Raw genomic sequence first — 22,911 nt, forward strand, 5'->3', positions numbered from 1 at the left:
ATAATATTAATATTGTGGGTTGTATTTGTTTACATATAAAAAATTGTTCACAAGAAAAAAAATTTTTTTCCCAAAAATATTCATTTCTAATTTTTTTGTGGTTTGAAAAATGAAAACTTAGACTTGGTTATAAATGCAACTTTTGGTACATTTATTTTTCGTGTGTTTGTTGTAACAAAAACTACATTTTTCCATCCAACAAATTTTGAAATGAATTAAAAACAATATTTTTCACACAAAAAAAATTTTTCAGACAAAAATATTTTTCACCATAGGTTTGCAAACATATTCGTTTACATTAAGATTTAAAAATTTAAAAATTTAAATTTTTCACTAAAAATTTTTTTTTGTTGAAAAATATTTTTCACTTAAAAAATTCACCCAAAAATATTTTTCACCTAAAAAATGTTTGAACAAAAAATATTTATAATCTAAAAAAAAAAATTCATCCAAAAAATTTTCCCACCTAAAAAATGTTTCACCAAAAAAATTTGTTCAAATAACATTTTTAACCCAAATATTTTTCACCTAAAAATCTGTTCACCAATGGTTTTCAAATAACATTTTTAACCCAAATATTTTTCACCTAAAAAAATTTCCACCTAAAAATTTGTTCAACAAAAGTTTACAAAAATTTTTAACCCAAAATTGTGCACCTAAAAAAAAATTCACCCAAAAATATTTTTCATCTAAACAATTTTTCACCCAAACAGTATTTAACTCAAATGTGAAATTTTTTTAACATAAAATGTTCCGCTAAATAATTTCAATAATTTCCTCAATTTAATTTATAATTCCAGTAAAATTTAGCTGGTTTTCAAAGTTATTGGGAACAAAATCTGATTATATTCAGGGTATTAGAAATTGTGTAAAGGCCTTATTCATAATAAAATTTTAAAGTTTATCAAAATTTTATAAAATAAAATATTGTAATTTTATAAAATTTTGATAAATTTAAAATTATATTATAAATAAAGCCATAAATGTGTTTTTTTTTTCTTTGTAACTTTCTTTTACAAATTATTTATTATTGAATAACTCTACAAAAAACTATAACTACATATTGCTCTAATCACTCACCATTTTAGCTGGCAATTATTTGCAATTATTTACCCTGTTGTTTCATTTGTATTTTGCGTTTAAGACTCTTCACCAACATACTATTTTCAATATGTTTTTTGGGTTTTTTGTTAACACTTTCTTCTGCTTCTGCAATAGTTTGTGAATTAGTTGTGGTTTTCTCATCACCATCACCATGTCTTCTTTTAAGTTTTTCATGTATTAATTGTTCCATGGCTTTGGTTTTCTTAAAGTGAGAATCAGTAGGATCTATATTAAATTCATGCGAGCTAAATACAGCCTTAAAACGTTGATCATTAATATCCAATTCGAAATTATCTTCCACGGGTTTTTGGGATTCTTCTACAGATTTTTTCGATTTCATAAGTTGTTTTCTACGTTTCTTTTTAGATTTAGTTTCTTGTTCACTTTTTAGTATCTTATCCAAACTAAAGTGTTGTTTGCCATCATCTTCTTCATTGTCATCCAACAGTAATTCCAATTCTTTGGCCTGTTTCTCATCTTCTTGCTCTTGTTCAACCTTTAATTGTTTTTGTTTCTTCTGTTTTTCTTTACGTTTGGCTTGGGGATCCTCAAAATCGCCATTAGCAAATTCTTCAGCAAAATAGGGATCGTCCATGTCAATATTATCGGGTATGGAATCGAGCTCAGACTCGGAATCTTGGCCGTTTGTTTGCATTTTCTTTTTCTTTCTTTCCTCCTTGCGTTTTTTATTCTTTTCATTGCGTTTTTGCAAAACCTTTTCTATGGGCGTAAGATTGGCTTGGGGTTTTTTGGTTTCTTCCTCAATTTCATCATCTTTGAAGGGATTTGTTTTATCATTATTCACTTCCCAAGAGAATTCCATTTGATATTTCTTTTTTTCCTTTTCTTTTTCTTCCTTTTCATTGATTTCCGCTAACAAAGCCTTGTATTTGTTAATAACTTCATCTTTCTTTTGGGATTTTTTCTTCGATTTTTTCTTTTCTTGTTTAGTATCCTTGGTTGTTTTAGTTTCTTCTTCAATTTCACTTTCCTCTTCCTTTTCATCATCTCCCTCCTCGTCTTGCTCTTCTTCACTGCTATAGGCCACTATTTTACGCAAATCTTTATCACTAATACCTTCAAGTTTTCCAGATGATAATTTATCGCCCAATTCTTTTCTATCTACCGCTGTCTCATCCCAAGTTAAATCTACTTTGGCCTGCTGCAAAGCTGTGGTGGTAAACTGTCTGGGTTTGTAGCTATTGGCATCTGGCAATTCAGTGCATACCTCTGTGGGCTCATCCTCCTCAAAGGAGGTATCATCGGGTATAAATCTCAGATCGACTTTTGTGGCTGAACTTTCATATTCTATGCCATCACATTCGTGATAGATTTTATCTGCGGTTGGTACAGAATCACATTCCACCACAGCATAATAGTAACGCAAACGATTAAGTTGGTATTGCCGCAACTTTTCCATGTGATAGTCATCACCTTCACCAGCATCACTGTCTTGTTCTTCCACCAATTCATTATCATCATCAGAATCATCGGAGGAGTCTGCTTCATTTTGTTTCTTTGAACTGCCATTCTGTAAGTTAGTACTTAGTAAACATAATTCCTTTAATAATAAATGTAAAAAAAACTTACCTGTTTCGAGGCTTCTTTGCCCAAACCCACCAATTCTGGTGGCCCATGTAATTCTTCCTCCTTCAAACGTTGCTTGCCAAATTCTGAAGGATAAATTTTCACACTTAAAACAGAGCCGCCGGGTGGCAGAAATGAACTAAACAACACCATTAAATCGACCGCCCTGACACGATCCCAATCCATGTTGCATACCGCCAAACGTTTGGTGGAATCTTCTGTAGTCTCTGCATCATTGGCCAATTCACCCCATACATGATCTATATACATTTCAGGATCTTCATCTTCTGAAGATTCATCATCCGAGGAGGAATCGGTTACTAAACGTCCCTCTCCTCTGGCATAATCAATATTGGGATCTACTAAACGTTCACGCAAACTTTTGGGCACCTCCTCGCCATCACTAATCAATTCATCATTTTCATCTACTTCACCTTCCTGTTGTATTATGGCCTTTTCTTCTTTTTCTCTTTCCTCATCTTCCTCTCCTTCAGAAGAGCTGGCCTTGGCTTCTTCATCCTGACTTTCTTCTTCTACATTTTGTTTTCCCTCCTTTTCTTCGTCGCTTTCTTCAGCACTCGAGTCCAACTCGTAAAACTTTTTCAAATCCTCGGCATTTGATTTATTTACACGACGACCGTATTTGTCCACTGTATATTTCACTTTAAATTTATCATTTGTAAACATGCCCTGGAAACGTTTATCAATTTTAACTTTCCTTTGCTGTTTGGGCAGACTTTTGAAGCGCGGATCCGACACCAAATGCTGAAAACGTTCATCTTGCCAAATGCCACTTGTTGGTTTTGCAGTATCATTTTGTTGGACTTTATTTTCACTTTTTGGCTTTTCTTTTTTATTCACTTTATCTTTAGCCATATTTTTAATTAATTTTCTGTGTATTTTTAACAAATTTGCACTATTTTTCTCAACAATTATCAACTTTATGGAAAATAAAACAAAAATCTATCGCACGTGCACTTCTAGAAACGAAATTACAATTCGACGTCAGCAGTGGCAGCGACAGCTTAAAAAAACAGCTGTTATTTAAAAACCGCTACTACTTTCGTACATTGATGCCTACTTAGTGACTTTTGGAGCATTACTTAAATATGTTTTACATTATTAAACACAGACATATTTGGTTTTTTGAGTATTAATGTTAATATTATACTTTTGAATATTAAATACTATTAAAATCTACGATCGTAACCACTTTTTCTGTCCGGTTCCAAATTAACTGCTACTGCTTTCAAAAAGTGATGACAGTTTAGCGGTTTCCTATAATTTTTAATGATTTTAGTTTACATTGCTTATGAAATTTATTCATATTGGAGATTTTTTCTATTGTTATAAAATTAGGAACAAATCTAATTTATAAGCAGCATCGAAAAAAACTATTTTTTTCAGAGGTCCGCAGCTAGCAATTTCTTGACCACGCATGAATTTGTCTCTTGTGGACAACTCTTGTCAAAGTTATGTTGTAGTTCAAACAGAAATATATTTGTCATTTTCACACGAAAACTCCTCAATTTTAAAAAATACAAAGAAAACTATTAACATTGACATAATTTCCAATGTGAATGCGATATAAAAAGATATAAAGAGAAAAATCAATGTACTGGGATCCTCAGAGTCCCGAACCCTCAGTGTCTTAGAATTTGTAACTGTAAATACATTTAAAATGATTTTAAATGTTAAAAAATTAAGAAATTTTTGATTTGTATGATTTTTTATATAAAAACAAAAAACACATCCAATTTTTTAATTTTCAAACATTATTTACATGAATTATATAAGTAACTCCCATTTTGGCAGCCATTTTTCTTAATTTACCGCTATTTCTCATTTTGCGCCAATTTTACGCTTACCAACATTGACACTAGTAACAGTGTTGGTAAACGTAGAAAAAAACTAAACATGAATTTTTACTAAAAACTCATACCTTCTCAAAGGTTTTTATAAAAAAATTAATTAAATATTAAAGTCTACAAAATTTTAGCCTAAGTTTAATTGATACCATAACAATTTAAAGTCCGTAAAACAACAAAAACTTGAATTGTTTATAAATGACAAATTTCCAATTGGGATTGATAAATTGATAATTTATCTACAGCTGATTAGTTAACCTCAATTTTCAGTAACAGGCGGGTTGGTGTTTAGTTGTTCTAAAGGAATTTATTTTGTTTTAATAAAAAAAACTTAATAAAACCATAAAAAATATAACAAAAAATAGTGAAATTTAGTGTTAACAAAATGTATAAAATAGTGAAGCAATGTTGTAGCATAAAAAACTATCCGAAATATGTGTTAAAAGCTAAATATTCCTCAACACCGCCCACCGCAACTGCAGGTAAGTTGAAATGTTATAAACAATTGTTCAATTATAGTATTTTTAATAAAATTTATTGATTTTAGTTAGCAAATTGTCTTTTGATGATTTTGTGTTGCAGCGCCAGCAACAGGCTACGCGCAGTGTGGTGGTGCAAGTTAGTTCTGAAAAGTCTTTTCCTGAGTTATACAACTACTGCAGTTCGTACGGCAACATAGTGGGAGCCCATCATTATTGTGTGCGGCATGATGATGTGCAGCATTATATATTGTTGGAATATGAAAACAGCCAACAGGCTTTAGAGGCCATAGATTCCTCGGCCTATAATGAGGACTTCATAGGTGTGCCAGCTAGATCGCCCTTTTTGTGGTTTAGAGCAACTGGCAAAAAGGCCTTAAAACAAAAGCCTTTGGAAACTGCCGACAAATCCAACTTGGTTGTGTTGGATGGCAATAATATAGTGGAAATGAGTGATTTGAATAGGGTATTAAAGGAGTGTCCCCACATAGAACTGCAATTGATGGAGCTATATAAACGCTCTAAATTAAATGATTTAGGCATACGTTTAAGATTTCTGGCCGCCTATCAGGTGCAAAAGGCCATATCGGGCATGTTCCCTTTGGCAAATGCTCTGCCCTTCGGTTCTTCGGTCAATGGTTTTGGCAAAATGGGCTGTGATTTAGATTTAATATTACGCTTGGATCATGAGTGCAAAGGTCCAGAGGCCAGAAAAAGGCCCGATTCACGTTTAGTGTTTCACACCAAAGAGAATCTAACAAATGGTCGTTCGCAGACCCAACGGCAAATGGAAAGTATTGGTGATATGTTGCAACTGTTTCTGCCGGGAGTGTGTCATGTCAGGCGTATTTTGCAGGCCAGAGTACCCATTATAAAGTATCATCATGAGCATTTAAATTTGGAAATTGATCTGTCTATGAGTAATCTGTGAGTACTACATATATTTTTATTTATTCATCTCATTCTGCTTAAATTTCATATGAGGGGGGAGAATTGAAAATTTTCAATAAATTTTATAACAAACATCAAAAAGTACCAGAAGTACATACTTTTTGAAAATATTTTTTATAATAAAGTTTTGATTCGAACTGATGCACAATATTGCTAGCCTATAACAAAAATTAAAACCTAATTTTAACTGAGTCAAAAAAGCAACAAAATTTAACAATAAATAGTACCAAAAGTACTTTTTGAAAAATGACAACTTTGCAATTATGTTTGGCAAAAGGAAGCAAAATACTTCAAATGTGATGCTTATAGAAGATTTTTATTGATATATCAGACAAAGAAGTTTAAAATAGCCATTTATAGGAAATTTTCTATAAATTTTTATATCAGAAATAATATGTACCGAAAGTACTTTTTTAAAATATTACAGATTTTCCATATTGTATTATATTATATGCTAAGATTTTACTAATTTAAAAATTTCTAAAAAAGTACTACTATTTAAAAATATGCAAACTTTGCAGTTATTATGGGAAAAAGAAATATAAAAAGTACCAAAAGTACTATTTGAAAATATTACAGATTTGCCATATTTCTTTGTAATACAGCACAAAATGATAATTAAAACATATTTTGCTAATTTAACAATATCTATAAGAGGAATCAAAAGTACTTTTTTTTTCTCATTTCTCTCATTATTCTTAAAATTTTCTCAAATTTGAAACAAATTGTATGTGTTTTTGAAATTCTTAAATTTTCCCAGAAGAATACCAATTACTTTTTGTAGGCTTTAAATACAATTATGACAAACAATTTCGTTAAAATCAATTTTCAGCATTTATTCAATGAATTTTAGAACAAAATGGTACAAAAGTACTTTTTGAACAAATTGAAGAATTTGCAGTTTTGATATTTTGTGTCAAAAAAAAAGAATCAAAAAAGTACTTTTTGCTCATAATTAAAGGGTATTTAAACAAGTATATCTTGTTCTTATATCTTATGATTCTTAAAACATTTTCAAATATAAAACAAATTTCATAAAAAGTACCAAACAGTACTTTTTGCTCAAAATTCAATTCCTTATTATTCTTAAAATTTTTCCAAATTTAAAACAATTTTTCGTTTTTGAAATTCTTCCATATTCCTAGAAGAATTTCAAAATATTTTCTTTATTTTTATTCAAAAAAAAGGATGTTCTTTAAAACTTAATTAAATAATTGTATAAAATACTTCATTATCATTAAATACAAAACTAAAGTATAATGATGGATGTTGTATAAAGAAGTTCATTCGGCATTTTATGTTATTTTTGTTTTGTTTTTGTATGCAAGTTTTGAAAATGTATGTATAAACGGCTTAAACTTAATGTGTATGTAATTAAAAACTGAAGAGAGCTTATTTGTACTGCTCTCTAATTAATGCCTATAGGCTCGAGCTTCATCCTCCTCCTTCTTAACAGCTTGTACTAAAACCAAACTCATAACACCGCATATAACATTAAGCAAGCCCAAAGCCAAAGCTAAGGCCACAATCCAAGATGTTTTAGCCTCAAAGAACCAGGTCAGGGCATCAACACAACCAATGAAAAAGGCATTACCGCTGACAGTGTCGCGACAGGAGGTGGGCAAAGGTTGACGTAAATCCAAATAGTCCCAGGGTCCGGTAGCACCACAACAACCAATATTTTCTTGTATCATATTGAGTACATAGGAGGAATAGGAATATTCCGAGGTACTAACAAAACGGTTAATGCTGGTCAATAGTAAAGGTTGTAGACTAGAATGTACTGTGCTGTATTGCAGCAATAAAGCAGCGCCTATAGTAGAGGCTATAAAGCCAAATATCTGGGTGCCTATAAACACAAACAGAGCCAGGGTATTTTCCATAAGAGCACTTAGGCAGCCCAAAAATGAAACAGCCATTAAGATAATGCTGATGGCTATTAAAATATAAACGCCTATGTAGAAAGATTGGGCCTCCAGAATGCGCAGCCATTCATTGAAACCGGGTTCAGCTCTTAGCCACACGGTGAGGGCAAACAAAGAGGTAGCTATCATCCAGGCTACAATGTTGAAACAGAATAGAGTGTATTTAACACAACCTATTTGCTTTTCCAAAGTGTTTTCGGCAGCCATTTTTTATTGTTTGGTAATCAAGAGCTGGAAGGGAATGAAAAGAAATTAGTGGTTAGATATTTTGTTTAAAATTTGTTTGTAAATTTAATAAACTTGGAACTGTAGTATAGTAGCTTGATCTCTGCCATATTTATTTCAAATTGCGCATTTGTATTTTTGAAAATTTTGCAGAATGTTATTTAAATTGTTTTTTACTAAAATAATTTTTTTAGTAAAAAATTTAAACTTATTTTTTAGTGGAAATTTTGGTGAATTTTCGTGAAAATTTTAAAATTATTTTTTAGTAAATTTTTGTCACAATTTGACAATAAATTTTAAAATTGTTTTAATTTTTTTGAAATTTTGAAAATAATTTTGTATTGAAAATTTTTTAAAATTAAATTTTTAAATAATAATTTTTTATTGAAAAATTTTAAATTAATTTTTAATTGAAAAATTTGAAAATATATTTTTTAGTGAAAATTAGAATTTTTTTTTTTGTAAAAAATTTTTTTTTAGTGAAAATTTGAAAATAAGTTTTAGTAAAAAAATTTAAATTAATTTTTTTTAATAAAAAATGTTCGTCTATATTTTTTAAAAAATTAAAAAAAAAATATCTAAAACATTTGGAGAAACAAATTATAGACAGAAACAGAAATTTGAAAATTTGATTCGAAAAATTTTCAATATTTTTTGAAATAATTTTTAATAAAAAAAAAAAATTCGTTTAAGTTTAAAAGGAATTCTAAATTTTTTTCTATAACATTTTGGGAAAAACTTAAAATTAAGAATCGATGATTAGTTATAGAAGTTGTTATATTTCTTTACAAAAATATAGAAATTGCAGTGCCTTTCAACAAAGCTTTATTTACGCCCTTTTTTAGATTATTAAGTAGGTATTTTATTATTTCCAATTTCTGTTGAATTAAATTTGATTCATTATTTTTATTATTAAACTTTTTTCTGTCACAAAACTTTTGGTTGTTTTAAGTTTGTTTGTTGTTGTTGTTTTTTTACGTTATCAGCAAAATATTTGTTCATTTAGCAAATAAAAGCGTTATCACAATCAACCTGTTTCAAATGATGATTAATACATTACAACAAGAATGGTGCAACCACTTTTTAATGTTCACTTTATTAGATAAGGAGTTTTTTTGGTTCAAATTATCTATAATTTTCATGTAGTTTTAAAGAAATAAAACGTTTTTAAAGAAAATTAAAAGAAAACAAAGAAACATTTGTAAAAACTTTAATATTTTTAGAGTTTTAAATGGATTTCACTTTAAGTCTGATTATTTTCTATCACTTTAATAAGATTTAATTGAATTTTTTTGTGAAATTTCAAAAAAAACAATCAAATATTAATTAGTTTATTAATAATTTTCAGTTCAAGGCTGCTTTTTATTATTCAAAGACACACAATTTTAATTATTTTCTTTGTTTTAAACCAATTGTGTAATATTTTATCATAAAATATCCTGAAAAATTTAGAAACTTTTCAAACATTTTTAACACATTTTAAAATAAAATAATTTGGTAATAGTTTTCAGTTCAAGGCTGTTGTAAATGCTTATATCAACCATAAAATGGCTTTCATTTTCATCATTTAGATAATTTTTGTAATATTTAATAGATTTTTCTTTTATTTTTATTTTAATATAAGATTTTTATTTAAATCTTATTTAATTTTCTTTTGTTATGTAGTTTTTCACCTTTTTAAATTGTTTTTAATTCTATTTTTTTATTAAAAGTTTTTTTAACTGAAAATTCCGTGCTCCGCTTTGTATGTTTTTTTCGTTTGTAAATTTTCGTTCGTTTTTCGTAACTGTATTTTCTTTTTCGTGGCTAATTGTGTTCAGTTATTGTTATAGTTAACCCATTTGATGATGCCATGTCCGCTGTGTTTAGGAATTCATACTAAAGCTTTACATTTCAATATTTAACGATAAGATAAGATATGTAGAGCTACCAAAAAGATAAGATAATAAATATTATTGCTAAATTTTTATCAGAAAAAGTTTATATGGAAAAGAAAAGGTAGACTATAAAGAGTTACACACCTGCTTTGTGATTGAAATAAATAATGTTACATTAATATAAAATATTTTTAAAATAACAGCATACTTATTGTATAGGACGAATGTTCGTTTAGTAAATAAATTCATTATTCAATTGTAGTGTTACTCATATCCGGAATTTCGGAAGTTTATTATTCTTAAGCATGTGTCAAGTAAATAACAGATATTGTATAAAATAAACAAATTTAATAATGAACCTTCATAATGTTCCAGTCTTTAATATAGAAGAAAATTACGTTCTTAACATTTAAAGTTTTGATCTATCAGAAGTTTGCTAGTAGAGATTTGAAATCAAGATGCTCTCTTAAACAGCTATAGAATCTTCAGCATTTGCAACATACTAAAAGCACATTTACAGATAATCAAAGAATTAGAACTGAAATAGAACTGAACTAGAACTAATAAAGCAGCAATGTTCTGAACACACAAGAAAGACTTAATACTAGCAGAAAATTCAAAGAAGCAGGCACCAAACAAATTCAAGATACGCAGAAAAACACTAAGAAAAATACTAATTTTAAACATCATTAACCAACACACTAAACAAAATTCAATTCACCTTATCATCAAATCGCCATAGCAAAATTCTAACCATCCTGGCCACCTCTTCATGAAATTTATAAAACGAAACTCTATTAATCCTTTAACATCTTTTTCTCTTCAATATCAATTTCAGTTCGGGTTTTTATATGTCAGAACTTTTGTACATGTTTGGCGAGTTCGATGAACGTGTAAAACCCTTAACCTTCTGCATACGTCGTTGGGCCAGTTCCTGTGGTCTCACCAATCCCTCACCTGGACGTTGGATCTCGAATTTCTCCTTAACCTGTCTGGTCATTTTCTTTTTGCAACAAACCAAACAACCAGTATTGCCCGCCATAAATACCCTTATCAAAGCGGCCTCACAAGATGATGTACGCATTACCGAGGACGGTATAAATTGTACTTTTGCCCGTGACTTTCAGTCGGTGGGTTTTCGTAGTAACAATACTAGTAAAACTAGTGAATTGTTATTGCAATTCTTTGAATTCTATTCACAATTTGATTTTCAAAATAAAGCCATTTCGCTAAATGAGGGCAGAGCCATAAACAAACCTGATCATGCTGCTTTGTATATAGTAAATCCCTTGGAACAGTTGATGAATGTAAGTAAAAATGTTAGCTTGGAGGAATGTGAACGTTTACGCATAGAAGTGCGTAATGCTGCCTGGGTATTAGAGTCTGAAGTGGAGAATCAATATCAAGGCGAAGTGGATAAAACACAAGAACCCTGGGGCCTGCTGAACTTATTTAAAACGCCCGAGAAGACTATAATACGGCCGAATATGTTCTTTAAGCCGCGCATTTTAGAAATTAGTGATTTATTTGATAAAACGGAAACACAACAAGCGGGCAATTCAGTTACCTCTACCTCAATGGGTTTAAAAAATAACCAAGTCAAACAACAAATAGATAATATTAAGACTAGCGCACGCCAGGATATGAAACAAATGCGTTTGAATGCCTCATCTTCATCCCCAGCTTCAGCAGCAAAGTCAGCCTCTTCTACAACATCTAAAGGCTCAAAAAGAAGTAGATGAGAAGATGTGTAAAGCGTACAAGAAAGACATTTTAAGTATGTCGTTTGGACTGCCCCGGGACTAAACTAGTAATTAAAATTGTTTGTTATTTAAGTTATAAGTTTTACAAATTATCCTAAAATATAACGATAAGTAAGAAGTACATACTGTTTTATTTTTGTGCAAATGAAAAAATAATAAAGAAAAACGAAATTTCTCTTTGACTATTAATTTAGTTGCAACAAAATTATTATAAGATTTTATATTTTGGTAGAAAATACCCTTCACCATGAGTGGTAAAGGTTTATGTTTGTCATTCCGCTTGTAGTTTTTTACATTTATCATTTGGGTCACAAATGATACAAATTAGTTAAAGCGACATTTTTGAAATTCATCGCATATTTTCAAATCGTTCAAACAAGATTAATCACATACCCGAAAGATATACAGGTTTTAAATTGGTAATAATACAATTTAAAATTAGTTTACACGGATTATGAAAGATTTTTGGTGAAAAACTTGAAAATCAGTTTCACTTTTCGACACATTTTTGGTTAATAATTTAAAAGATGTCTTTTTTTTGTGAATTTATTATTTCTCTCACGGTAGTTTTTTTCTATAAAAAAGTGTTTTTTTCTCAAAAAAGAGAAAAAGCTTTTTCCATTAAAAGTTAAAAAAAATATTTTTTTTTAATAAAAAGTGTAGAATACGCTTTTTCTTAAAAAGGTTAAAAAAGATTTTTACAAAAAAAAAATCCAAAAAATTATTTTTTTTTTAATAAATAAATTTATTCAAATTTTTTTTTTAAAAAAAGCTTTTTTAAATAAACTTTTTTACAGAGCTTTTTCATAAAAAAAGTTTAAAGGTTAAAAAAAGCTTTTTAACAAAAAAAAAATAATTTTTTTCTCAATAAAAAAAATTCTCAATAAAAAAATAATTTTTTTCTCAATAAAAAAATAATTTTTTTCTCAATAAAAAAATTTATTCTAATGATGCCTTTTTCACAAAAAAGTAAAAAAGTTTTTTTTAAAAAAAAGTTTAAAGATTTAAAAAATAACTTATTTTCAATAAAAAAACTTTTTTACAGAGCTTTTTCATAAAAAAGTTTAAAGGTTAAAAAAAGCTTTTTAACAAAAAACATTAATTTTTTTCTCAATAAAAAATTCAAATGATGCCTTTTTTACAAAAAAGTTATTTTTAAAAAAATTTTGCTTTTTCAATCAAAAGTTAAAAAAAATTCTTATTTTCAATAAAATAACTTTCGAGCTTTTTCATAAAATTTTAACAAAAAAATTACAAAAGCTTTAAAATATTTTTTTAACAAACATTAGTTTTTACAAAAATGTTGAAAAAGCTTTCTTCACCAAAATAAAAATTTGAATTTTCACAAAAAAAATGAAAAAAAGCTTTATTCACAAAAATGTTTATAAAACCCATTTTACAACACTAGCAATTTAGTTAGTGGAGCAAGTCTATCAAAAACATGGATGAAAAACAAACCAATTTGCCAAATTGTATAAGCAAATCTGTACTGTACTAAAGTTGTTCTCCTTAAGCTCTTAAAAGGGGCCTAAAAAAAATAAGCTTTTTTTCATAAATAAACTTTTTCACAAAAAAGTTAAAAATACAACTTTTTTAAAAACGATTTGTTTGCAAATATTTTTAACAAAAAAGTTTAAACAGAAACTTTATTCATAAAAAAACTCAAAAAGCTTTTTCATTAAGTTTAAAAGCTTTTTTTTACCAAAAAATTAATTTTTCAAAAAAGCTTTTTTTTTAATATAAAATGTTTTTTTTTCACAAAAACATATTTTTCCATAAAAAAATACTTTCACCTAAACGTTTTTTTTAACCAAAAAAACTTTTATTCACATTTTTTAAAATGATTTTTTTGACAATAGAAAACTGAAACAAAAATACATAGAGAATTATACATAGAGACGAGACAATCCGATTTGTCAAACAAAAATACAACAAATAATATTTCTGATACAACAACAACATACATTGTCTAGCATGTATTTTGTTGTTGCAAGAGATAGGTTTTTGACAAAAGACTTAGGTTTTTGACAATTCCGTCTCGTCTCTATGTTACCCTATGCAAAAATAACCAAAAAGTTTTGTGACAAACAAATTTGAATTTCTATATAAAATAAATTTTTTATTTTTGTTGTTTTTCTTGCATATATATGTTTTTATTTATTTATAATTTTATTTATATTTACACACTTGCTTTAAGTATTAGTTGATTTGTTTTTTTTTTTGTTTAATTATTTTACGAACTCAATTAAATTTACATGAAACTTACTAGTATTAACCATACGACAAGACTTATTTTATTACTAAATCAGTAAATAACTTGATTTTCTTCGCTACATATATTGTATATATTGAAGTTTTAAACGATTTCAATTATCTTCTTTTAAGATTTATAGAGATAGTTTTTCTTTTGTTTTTATTTTGAAAGGCATTGTTAGTAAGGGGATTTATTAAAAACAAATAATCCCCTTATTAAGTTTAATCTCTTGTTATATGTGGGTTAGTAACTTAACTTACTATAATCATGATTATTAATATGGATGTCACATTTATTATTTACTTAATACGCTTAAAATTTAATTTTAATTTTTTTTTTGTAGTTTTGTCAAAGTTTTTATTTGTGTGTTTAAATATTTGTTGCTAATTTTTTTTTGTTTTGTTTATTATCATGAGACGGGTTAGTTTACAACATAATTATTGAATATATTTTTTAAATAAAATAATAGGGTTAATTAAAAATTTTAAAGTTTTAAATAATAAATAGAGTCTTGCTTTTTAAGATAATTTATTGAAGCAAATAAGAAAATTATTGATTATTTTTGATATATCCAAAATTTTAGAAGACAGTTTAAAAATGTATTGGTTTTTGTGTTAAAATTAAAGATTTCTAGCAAGGTTTTCAATAATCATTTTATAATTTTCTTAAAAAATAAAAAAAATTCGAAAACTTTGAAAATATTTAAATTAAACTTTCTAAATTAAATTTTGTTTATAAACCTTTGAAAAATACAAAATTTTTTAAAAGTATGAGGAAAAATCTATAACAATATTGTGTATAGTTTTGTTTTTGTCTAAATTGATTTGTTTTAAGACACTTAACTTGAATTTTAAATTTAGTTTGTTCCATTTTTTTGTTTAAGCGAAATTATACTGAAGCTTTCTCTTTGTTTGTCATAATTTAAAAATTAGCTGCTAATTATTATAATTTACGTATTAATGCTAAAACAAATTATATAAATTTACAAACTACAAACAGTTTCTCTTACATACAATTTGTTTCAAAAGTTAAGTATGATTTTGTTATAAATCTTGGTTATCCTTTGATTTGTTATTAAGACCAAATATTAATTGCTTCTCACATTTTTTGTTTTAACTTTGTTCTTGCTAAATCACATCATGTCAGCTCTATAAAAAATCTAAGATTGAAAATCAACAATTGATTTTCTTTTTTGTTAGTTATTGTATTTCATATAAATAATAACATTTTGATTTTACACACAATTTTTCAATTTAAAAATAAAATACAAAAAAAATCGGTTAAAATATTTAACTCAGTTTGTGCTAAAAACAAAAAATATATATATTTTCACTGCAAGAATTAACAAGTTCAATATACATAATAAGAACCTGATTCAGAAACAAGACCGGCAAACAATTTTAACAATTTTGTATTAAAATCACATCTTCATTCTAAAATTTTTAAATTGTTTTTAGATTTTGTTTCTAAAATCCAAAAATTGTTCTTTACCAATTCTAGCAAGTCTTAGTAAACGAACAGACTTAATTATTTGTTTGTGTTTTTTCCTTTTGTTTTGTTTTATTAAATCAAAATGATGTTTTAAATAAAAATGTTGTGTTTTTTTTTTGTTACATGTTGCTGAATTTAATGGTTAAAGTATAGATAAGGTAGGGTTGATAGGTTCCTCTAGAAAAAAAACTTAATTTAAAGAAAATATTTTATGATTTACAAGCATTATTTGATTTTTGTTGTCGCTGGGTGATGGGGGAGGGTGTTTGTTTTTTTACTAAAGATCTCATCTAAACCATAATTTTAAACGTAAAGCATCGACACCATTTAAATAATAACGAAATAGACGTTTATCACGTACAAAACCCAAATTTTCATACAAACGTAAAGCGGGCAAATTGCTCATTTCAGTTTCCAAAACAACTTCATCGGCTTTGTCGGCTAACATGGCCTAAAAAGGAAGAAAAAAGTTAGTTGCTTACAATATAAATCTATTGCAAATCCTAAAATTTTGTACATTGCAACAGGTTTGTTTACTGAAAAGTAAAACTATTTACGTTTACAGAACAGTGGAGAATATTCTCCCCTCGAATCCGAGTTACGATTTCGATTTTAAACGAATTCACATACTTTTGTATTCTGTAAATCAAATCCACATGATTTACTCGTTTTACTTTCAAGTAAATAAACTTTTTTCAAATTACCTAAATCGTGTGATTTGCAAAACACCAAATTATTGATAATGCCTTCTTGAAAATCACTTGATTTACAGAACAGGTAAGAATAATATCAAATATTCGACCCTGTTCTGTAAATCGACTGAGCGATTTTTAAAAAAGTAATAATTGAAAAGAAAATTTATGTTTTGAAACAGATTTGTTTACTGAAAACTAAAACCTCAACATCAAAATATATGAATTCGTTTAAAAACAGTAACGTAATTCGATTTACAACGGAGTAGTGGTTATTATTTTTTCTTTTTATTTCAACGTTTACCTCTATGGCTTTTTGCACTAGGGTTGTGCCAATTTTCAATTTCCTATATTCCTTGCGCACGGCCAACATGGCTATATAGCCACGCCTCACATTCATGTACATATCCAGCTTGCACACTATAGCACCCACATACTCATTGCCATGGGCCGCCAAAAAACACAATTTGGGCCAATTATAAATGAAATAACGATAAGTATAGATCGAGTAAGGCTCGGATAACTCAGCTTGTATTAAACGCATAATGTCCTAGAAAGTAAAGCAAAAAAAACATTAAAAATTTAAACTTTCTTTATATTTAATTAAAACCTACATGCATCTGCAGTTCAGACTCATATTCCTTGTACTCAATATGAACATTTGTTAAATCCAATTCGGGACTTTTACTTAAAGTAACTAACTCCAAGGACGATGATTCCTCTTGTGTTTCTTGTTCTTTAGTTGGCTGTTTCGAACAGTTGTCTGCTTTCGTTTTAATATTATTGTTGCTAGGTGTGCTAGTAGAGTTGTTGTTGGTGGCGTTCATGGCAGTGTTTAGTTTTGTTTCGTTTGCTAAAATTTGTGGTTCCTGATGGCTAAAACCATTTGTAACGGTTTCAGGGCAGTGGCCGTTCTCCAGTTGGTTTTCATTGTCCTCTAAAGAACTGTTATTCTTTTTGTTATTGGGTTTCCGTTTTGATTTTTTATTCACTGCCTGTTGTTGACAAGTGCCATCATCTTGTCCATTAACCGCGGACAACTTGTCCTTATCCAAATGATGGCCATTTAAAGCAGGTTGTTTTTGTTGGTTATCGTTTGTTGCTATATTAGTTTTAGAAGTTGTAGTAGTGGGAGGGCAGGCTTTAGATTTTTTCAAATTTTCTGTCATCAGGCCATTGACCTTGTTGTTGCTGTTGCTACTACTACAACTACTGCTGTTGCTGTCGTTGCTTATGTGCAGCTGTTGCTTCAATTGATCTGTCAGTCCATTTTCCAACGCCACCACCCCCTCTATTGGCTGCTGCTGCTGCAGTTCATGTTCCTCATTAGACCTTGTCACAGTATTTGACTCATTTTTGGAGCTTTTCTTTTTATTTTTAGATTTTTTCTTTGATTGATTTTGTTGTTGTTGCTGCTGTTGTTGTTGTGGTGTTTGCATTTGACTCCCCAAAGAGCCTTTAACTTGTTCCATTGCACTTGTTTAAATAATATGTAATTTTATGTTTTTGTTTACTTAAAAAAATAGCAAATATTTTAAATATTTCCCTATTTTCTTTTTTTTTTACAAAAAAAAGGTTTTCTTTCGTTTTTTTCTTTCTTCCTTGTTAATTTTCTTCTTGCTCTCTGCTTTTACTGAAACGAAAAAAAAAGAATTCAATGACAGACATCGAAACACACTTTTGCTAAGAAAATCTAATTTTTTGTTGATATTTAGCGAAATAAATTATTTATGTCCATAACACATACGTTTTACTGGCTTTATTTGTTATTTTTCAAACATATTTTCCACAAAATTATTTAATTTAAGTTGATTTTTCTTTAACAATTCAATAAGATTTTTCCTCCTAGATGAAGTTCTTTTTTTTCACAATGATTTTGCAGTGACATTTATTTTATCTATCAATGGAAATGCAACCCTGTGAACATATGTAACACCACGGCTGACTGCAGGGTTGCCTAATTTGGTTAATGGGAAAAAACGCTTAAAACTGAATTTAGTTTAAAAACGCTGTATTTAACGTTGAAATCAAAAAATTTATGTAAAAATGGTATATCTAGATATTTTTTCAAAGCAAATATTTTAATTTATAATACATTTTAAGGAATTATTATATTTTGATTAATTTGCTAATAGAATAACATAAAAACGAAATTATATTCAGTTTATAAATCAGAAGTTTCAAAAATTATAAAAAAACTTCATAATACAAATATAGATATATGTAGATATTAAAACAAATATTTTATTATTGCTTTAATTCGACTGACACCCCAATAATTTATGGGCGATATGTTAAGTGTACCCATCAACCATGAGTAGTAATTCAAATATTTGTGGTTTCTTTATTTATTTTATTGGAAGCAAAATGTTTAGAACCGATATGATAACATCGTTTTCAATAATAAAATACAATATCATAATCATCCCTATAAGGTAATATCGTTTTCGTTATCGTATTGTATTTTATTATACATTTTACTTATAATATAATATTATTTTTCACTTATATAACGTAAAAATAATTAATCATGCTGACTTTGCTAATGAAAATTTGGCGTACACCTCACGAAACCTCATTTTATTACTCGTCTAGACGTTAAATATCATTTATCCTTATTCATAATTAACGGAAACTGATGTTGCCACTTCATTTAATGAACTTAAACAAAATGGTAACTCTGTTAACACTATTGTTCATTCACAATAACACTGTGAATGACATATGTAAACAATTGTGAATGTTTCATTCATGTAAACAAGGCAAATTTGAAATAAAATCAGTTAGAAAAAACAAACGTAGATTATTTAAAAAATTAAATTGGAATAACTTAAGTCAGTATTTTTAATTAAAATTAACTAGTTTTTGGTGTTAAATAGAAGTGGGTATGAAAATTTGATTAAAAAAGTATAGATTTACAGAATGTAATTAATTAAATGTAAAAAATTAAAAAAAAAGAAAAGAGCTGTAATTTAAAAAAAAATTAAAGAAAATGTATGTATTAAATTATTTCCTATTACCGTACTAGCAAGTCTGAGACCTATGGTCAAAGTATGCAGAAACATTTTGTTGGTTTTAATAACGAATTTAAAACAACAAATTGTATACAATTTCCATTAAAAATTTACCATTTCTATTTTCCAAATCTTGATTTATTTCAATGCGATACTAAATAAACAAAAAGCATATTGATGATTTTCAAACTTCTTAATACAATTACCTTAAATTATATGTGCCATGAATCCTTAGCATTAGAAAGGAAGCAAAATTACCACAAATTTTATTAATTCTAGACGTCCACTTGAATCGGCCAGCTTTGGGGGACATTTACAAATTATTTGTTTTAATTTCTGGCCACAATTTGTTTTTGATTTTTGGTTACTCCTGCTTCTTCTACAACAAAAGTAAACATTTTATTTATCCAGCTTATCCGTATGCCAAATATGTATGTTGTGTAGGTTTTCAAGTTTAGTTTACTTAGTAGATTGCAAATCAAAAAAATAACAACTAGTACCCCAAACATGTAGCAAGGATTTCAAATCAGTGATGATGATAATAAAACTTCTTTCTAATGAATTGTATTATTTCCAGTAAAAACCAGCAGCTACCAGGACGTGTTGAATTTAAAGTGTGAGTGTTTGACTGGTGGCTGTTGTAGATTTTTGTCTATGCTCTAAGTTCATTGAGCTTAAGAAGATTTGTAATCATTATCCTAATAAAGAATTCAACTTTAATTTTGTGTTTGCTAAGCTCCAACAATCTTCTACGAGCAAATAAATAAACACAATGTTTAGAAAATTAAGCAACTAAATAAGGAATTGTGTAAACATTGTGTTTATGTAAATAACATAAGTTTTTTTTTATCTTCCAAAAGCATGAAGTTTGAGAAAAGGATGTGTTTCATACTCCCCCTTTTTTTGGTAATAAAGATTTCAAATTGCATTAGTTAAACGTTAAGCAGTTGAGTTTAGAAATTTAACTTATGGTGGTTAAAGGGTGGGTTTTTAATATTTGGAACAGAACAGGTTGTAATAGAAGTTTAATAAATTTATTTTTGGAGTTTTGGAATGTTATTATAGCAAACTAGTCAGTATTTTGAGAAAATAAATGGCATATTCAAAAGTCATTTGTAATTTTTTTGGTTTAGCTATAATCGTAATTCCATAAGTTTTGGTGTAGGCCTTAAAAATGCGGGATTTTTTTCAAATTTTTAGATTTTATTTTGAAAGAATTGTACAATATAAATTTATTCCCATTTTTCTGGCAAAAGAACTGCTCATCTTTTAAGGTCAAAGTGAAGCGTATCCCAGAGCGAGCGTTCTGCTTCGATTGAAACAAATAGTAGTCGGACGGGGCAAGTTCTGGACTAAAAAGCGGGTGAGCAAAACCTCCCAACCCCTTCATTCTAAATAGTTTTTAACAGGTATTTCATGTCTGGCCGCATATTCTGGACGTTTTTCACCCAATGCTCGCCTCAAACGACAGGTTCTCTGTGATGGTCTTGTTAGATTTCAACAGCTCATAATATATAGGACCCTTTTGCTCCCACCAAATACAGAGAATTACCTTAGCGCCACGGATATTTGGCTTTGGTGTCGATTCTGCTGGTTGGCCGGATCCATTTTTCCATCGCAAGTATTGATTCGGTGAAAAAATTATTTTCTTTTCTTTGCAAAATCTTTCTATGTTTCTTGGTTTCAATTCGTATGATAGCCAATTTCCCTACTTTTGGATGAATCCTGCTGCTCGCAAACGTTTTGAAATTGCTGCTTGAGTTGCTCCCAAGCTCTTGTTGAGTTTGACAATAATCTTCATGAAGTAATGTCTTCAATTTCTTGGTCTTTAAACTTTTTTTGCTGGCAAACCATATCGAAACCGCGTCGATACCGATCTAACATTAGCTTCAATCCTGGTTCAATATTTAGTTCAAGTTTAGCTTCAATTAGTTCCTTCAATCCTAGTTCCTTAAGTTGTCTAAGTTTATCTGCAATCGTGGTCCCTTAAATAGTCTAAGTTTAGCTTCAATCCTTGTTCCTTAAATGGTGCAACACTAGCTTCAATCCTAGTCCCTTAAGTAGTCAAAGTTTAACATCAATTCAATTTCCTTAAGTAGTCTAAGTTTAGCTTCAATCCTAGTTCCTTAAAAGGTCTAACATTAGCTTCAATCCTAGTCCATAAAGTAGTTTAAGTTTAGCATCACTCAAAGTTCCTTAAGTAGTCTAAGTTTAGTTTCAATCCTAGTCCCTTAAGCAGTCTAAGTTCAACTTCGATCCTAGTTCCTTAGGTAGTCTAAGTTTAGCTTCAATCTTTGTTCCTTAAATAGTTTAAGTTTAGCTTCAATCCTAGTTCCTTAAGCAGTGTAAGTTCAACTTCGATCCTAGTTCCTTATGAAGTCTAAGTTTAGCTTCAATCCTTGTCCCTTAAATAGTCTAAGTTTAGCTTCAATCCTAGTTTCTTAAGTAGTCTAACATTAGTTCCAATCCTAGTTCCTTAAGCGGTCTAAGTTTAGCTTCAATCCTAGTTCCTTAAATGATCTAACATTAGCTTCAATCCTAGTCCATAAAGTGGTAAAAGTTTAGCATCAATCAAAGTTCCTTAAGTAGTCTAAGTTTAGTTTCAATCCTAGTTCCTTAAGCAGTATAAGTTCAACTTCGATCCTAGTCTCTTAAGTAGTCTAAGTTTAACATGAATTCAAGTTCCTTAAGTAGTCTAAGTTTAGCTTCAATCCTAGTTTCTTATCCTAGTTCCTTATGTAGTCTAACATTAGCTCCAATCCTAGTTCCTTAAGCAGTCTAAAGCATTAGCTTTAATCTTAGTTCCTTTTGTAGTCCCGTTTCAGCTTCCTCCAGTTTAATTTTATCTAGTCTTTACAACTCCCTTAAAAGATTTTAATGTTTTTTTATTTAGCATGATTTCCGTTTAATTTTTTTCATTTTCAAAGGATTTATTTACTGTTTAATTGCCACAAATTGTAAATTTTATGTGACTCATGTCATCACAAACATTTAATTCTGCAGCAGCAGGATGAGTGTTGAAAGTTTTGAGGGTGGCATCAAACTCCGCCCGCTTTAATTTATAACATTTTATTTTAACTTTTCTGTATTTGTATTTATGATGCTGCCAAAAGTCGCGTGTGAATATTTAGATTTTGTTAAAGTGATTTATGCCACCAGGGGGAGGTTTTGTTGTTGTAGCTATTTTTCACTTGACAATAAAAATAAATAAAAAAAAAAAAATACAATTGAGATGCTCATAAAATAAAATAAAACACAAAGTTGTGTTGAATTGTTTATTTAAATTGTCTCTTTGATTTTACATGATAAACATGGTGTTGAAATGCTGATTTAAATGCGGCGAAACCAACACGCGACCCAATGGATATTGAGTTAACTTAAAAGGAATGAATAATATTCAGTGAATAATTATAAAAGTAATAAATTTAATAACAAAAAGAGAGCAGGAATGTAATCAAAAAAATCTATTTTACTTGATTTTACCAAATGTTTGCTATACCAACTAATTGATTAAAATCAGCTTTCATGTTCCTTCATTTAATTTAACAAATATCTTGTTAGTTCAATAAAAAAACTTTCCCAAAACACCAAAACGTATTTCCTTGTAATGGTCACACTTTTATTTGCAAAATATTAGCCAACAATTTCCCAGACACCTGCATTTATTAAATTTTCTTGTAA

General features: G+C 28.6%; 4 protein-coding genes across 4 annotated transcripts; 1 reads left to right on the top strand and 3 right to left on the bottom strand.

The window, feature by feature from the left end:
- Positions 1-1,038: 1,038 nt before the first annotated feature.
- Positions 1,039-3,635, bottom strand: LOC135957045 (ESF1 homolog). The gene is made up of 2 exons (XM_065507702.1): positions 2,695-3,635; positions 1,039-2,635 (listed from the first exon to the last, which is right to left on the bottom strand). The coding sequence occupies exons 1-2, from the start codon at positions 3,565-3,567 to the stop codon at positions 1,106-1,108; spliced, it is 2,403 nt and encodes an 800-aa protein (XP_065363774.1). The 5' UTR covers positions 3,568-3,635; the 3' UTR covers positions 1,039-1,105.
- Positions 3,636-4,916: 1,281 nt separating this feature from the next.
- On the top strand, positions 4,917-11,900 carry MTPAP (mitochondrial poly(A) polymerase). Its single transcript, XM_065506904.1, has 3 exons — positions 4,917-5,041; positions 5,107-5,965; positions 10,855-11,900. Exons 1-3 carry the CDS (start codon positions 4,945-4,947, stop codon positions 11,756-11,758), a joined length of 1,860 nt encoding a protein of 619 aa, XP_065362976.1. The 5' UTR covers positions 4,917-4,944; the 3' UTR covers positions 11,759-11,900.
- Positions 7,102-8,145, bottom strand: Tsp2A (tetraspanin 2A). Its single transcript, XM_065506905.1, has one exon. The coding sequence runs from the start codon at positions 8,119-8,121 to the stop codon at positions 7,402-7,404; it is 720 nt and encodes a 239-aa protein (XP_065362977.1). The 5' UTR covers positions 8,122-8,145; the 3' UTR covers positions 7,102-7,401.
- Positions 11,901-15,560: 3,660 nt separating the features above from the next.
- On the bottom strand, positions 15,561-18,120 carry Naa30A (N(alpha)-acetyltransferase 30 A). The gene is made up of 4 exons (XM_065508454.1): positions 17,964-18,120; positions 16,831-17,849; positions 16,521-16,766; positions 15,561-15,975 (listed from the first exon to the last, which is right to left on the bottom strand). The coding sequence occupies exons 2-4, from the start codon at positions 17,686-17,688 to the stop codon at positions 15,811-15,813; spliced, it is 1,269 nt and encodes a 422-aa protein (XP_065364526.1). The 5' UTR covers positions 17,689-17,849; positions 17,964-18,120; the 3' UTR covers positions 15,561-15,810.
- Positions 18,121-22,911: the final 4,791 nt, after the last annotated feature.

Source organism: Calliphora vicina, chromosome 4, assembly GCF_958450345.1.
Source record: "Calliphora vicina chromosome 4, idCalVici1.1, whole genome shotgun sequence".
Classification (NCBI taxonomy): domain Eukaryota; kingdom Metazoa; phylum Arthropoda; class Insecta; order Diptera; family Calliphoridae; genus Calliphora; species Calliphora vicina.

Excerpts from the sequence above, each read along its gene's own strand:
- Tsp2A (XM_065506905.1), bottom strand. The coding sequence starts at position 8,121 with ATGGCTGCCGAAAACACTTTGGAAAAGCAAATAGGTTGTGTTAAATAC.
- MTPAP (XM_065506904.1), top strand. The coding sequence starts at position 4,945 with ATGTATAAAATAGTGAAGCAATGTTGTAGCATAAAAAACTATCCGAAA. Across the intron at positions 5,042-5,106 it reads ACCGCCCACCGCAACTGCAG|TTAGCAAATTGTCTTTTGAT; the intron begins GTAAGTTGAAAT and ends TATTGATTTTAG. Across the intron at positions 5,966-10,854 it reads GATCTGTCTATGAGTAATCT|TTCGGGTTTTTATATGTCAG; the intron begins GTGAGTACTACA and ends TATCAATTTCAG.
- LOC135957045 (XM_065507702.1), bottom strand. The coding sequence starts at position 3,567 with ATGGCTAAAGATAAAGTGAATAAAAAAGAAAAGCCAAAAAGTGAAAAT. Across the intron at positions 2,636-2,694 it reads GCAAAGAAGCCTCGAAACAG|AATGGCAGTTCAAAGAAACA; the intron begins GTAAGTTTTTTT and ends ACTAACTTACAG.
- Naa30A (XM_065508454.1), bottom strand. The coding sequence starts at position 17,688 with ATGGAACAAGTTAAAGGCTCTTTGGGGAGTCAAATGCAAACACCACAA. Across the intron at positions 16,767-16,830 it reads AGTCTGAACTGCAGATGCAT|GACATTATGCGTTTAATACA; the intron begins GTAGGTTTTAAT and ends TTTACTTTCTAG. Across the intron at positions 15,976-16,520 it reads TAGTGCAAAAAGCCATAGAG|GCCATGTTAGCCGACAAAGC; the intron begins GTAAACGTTGAA and ends CTTCCTTTTTAG.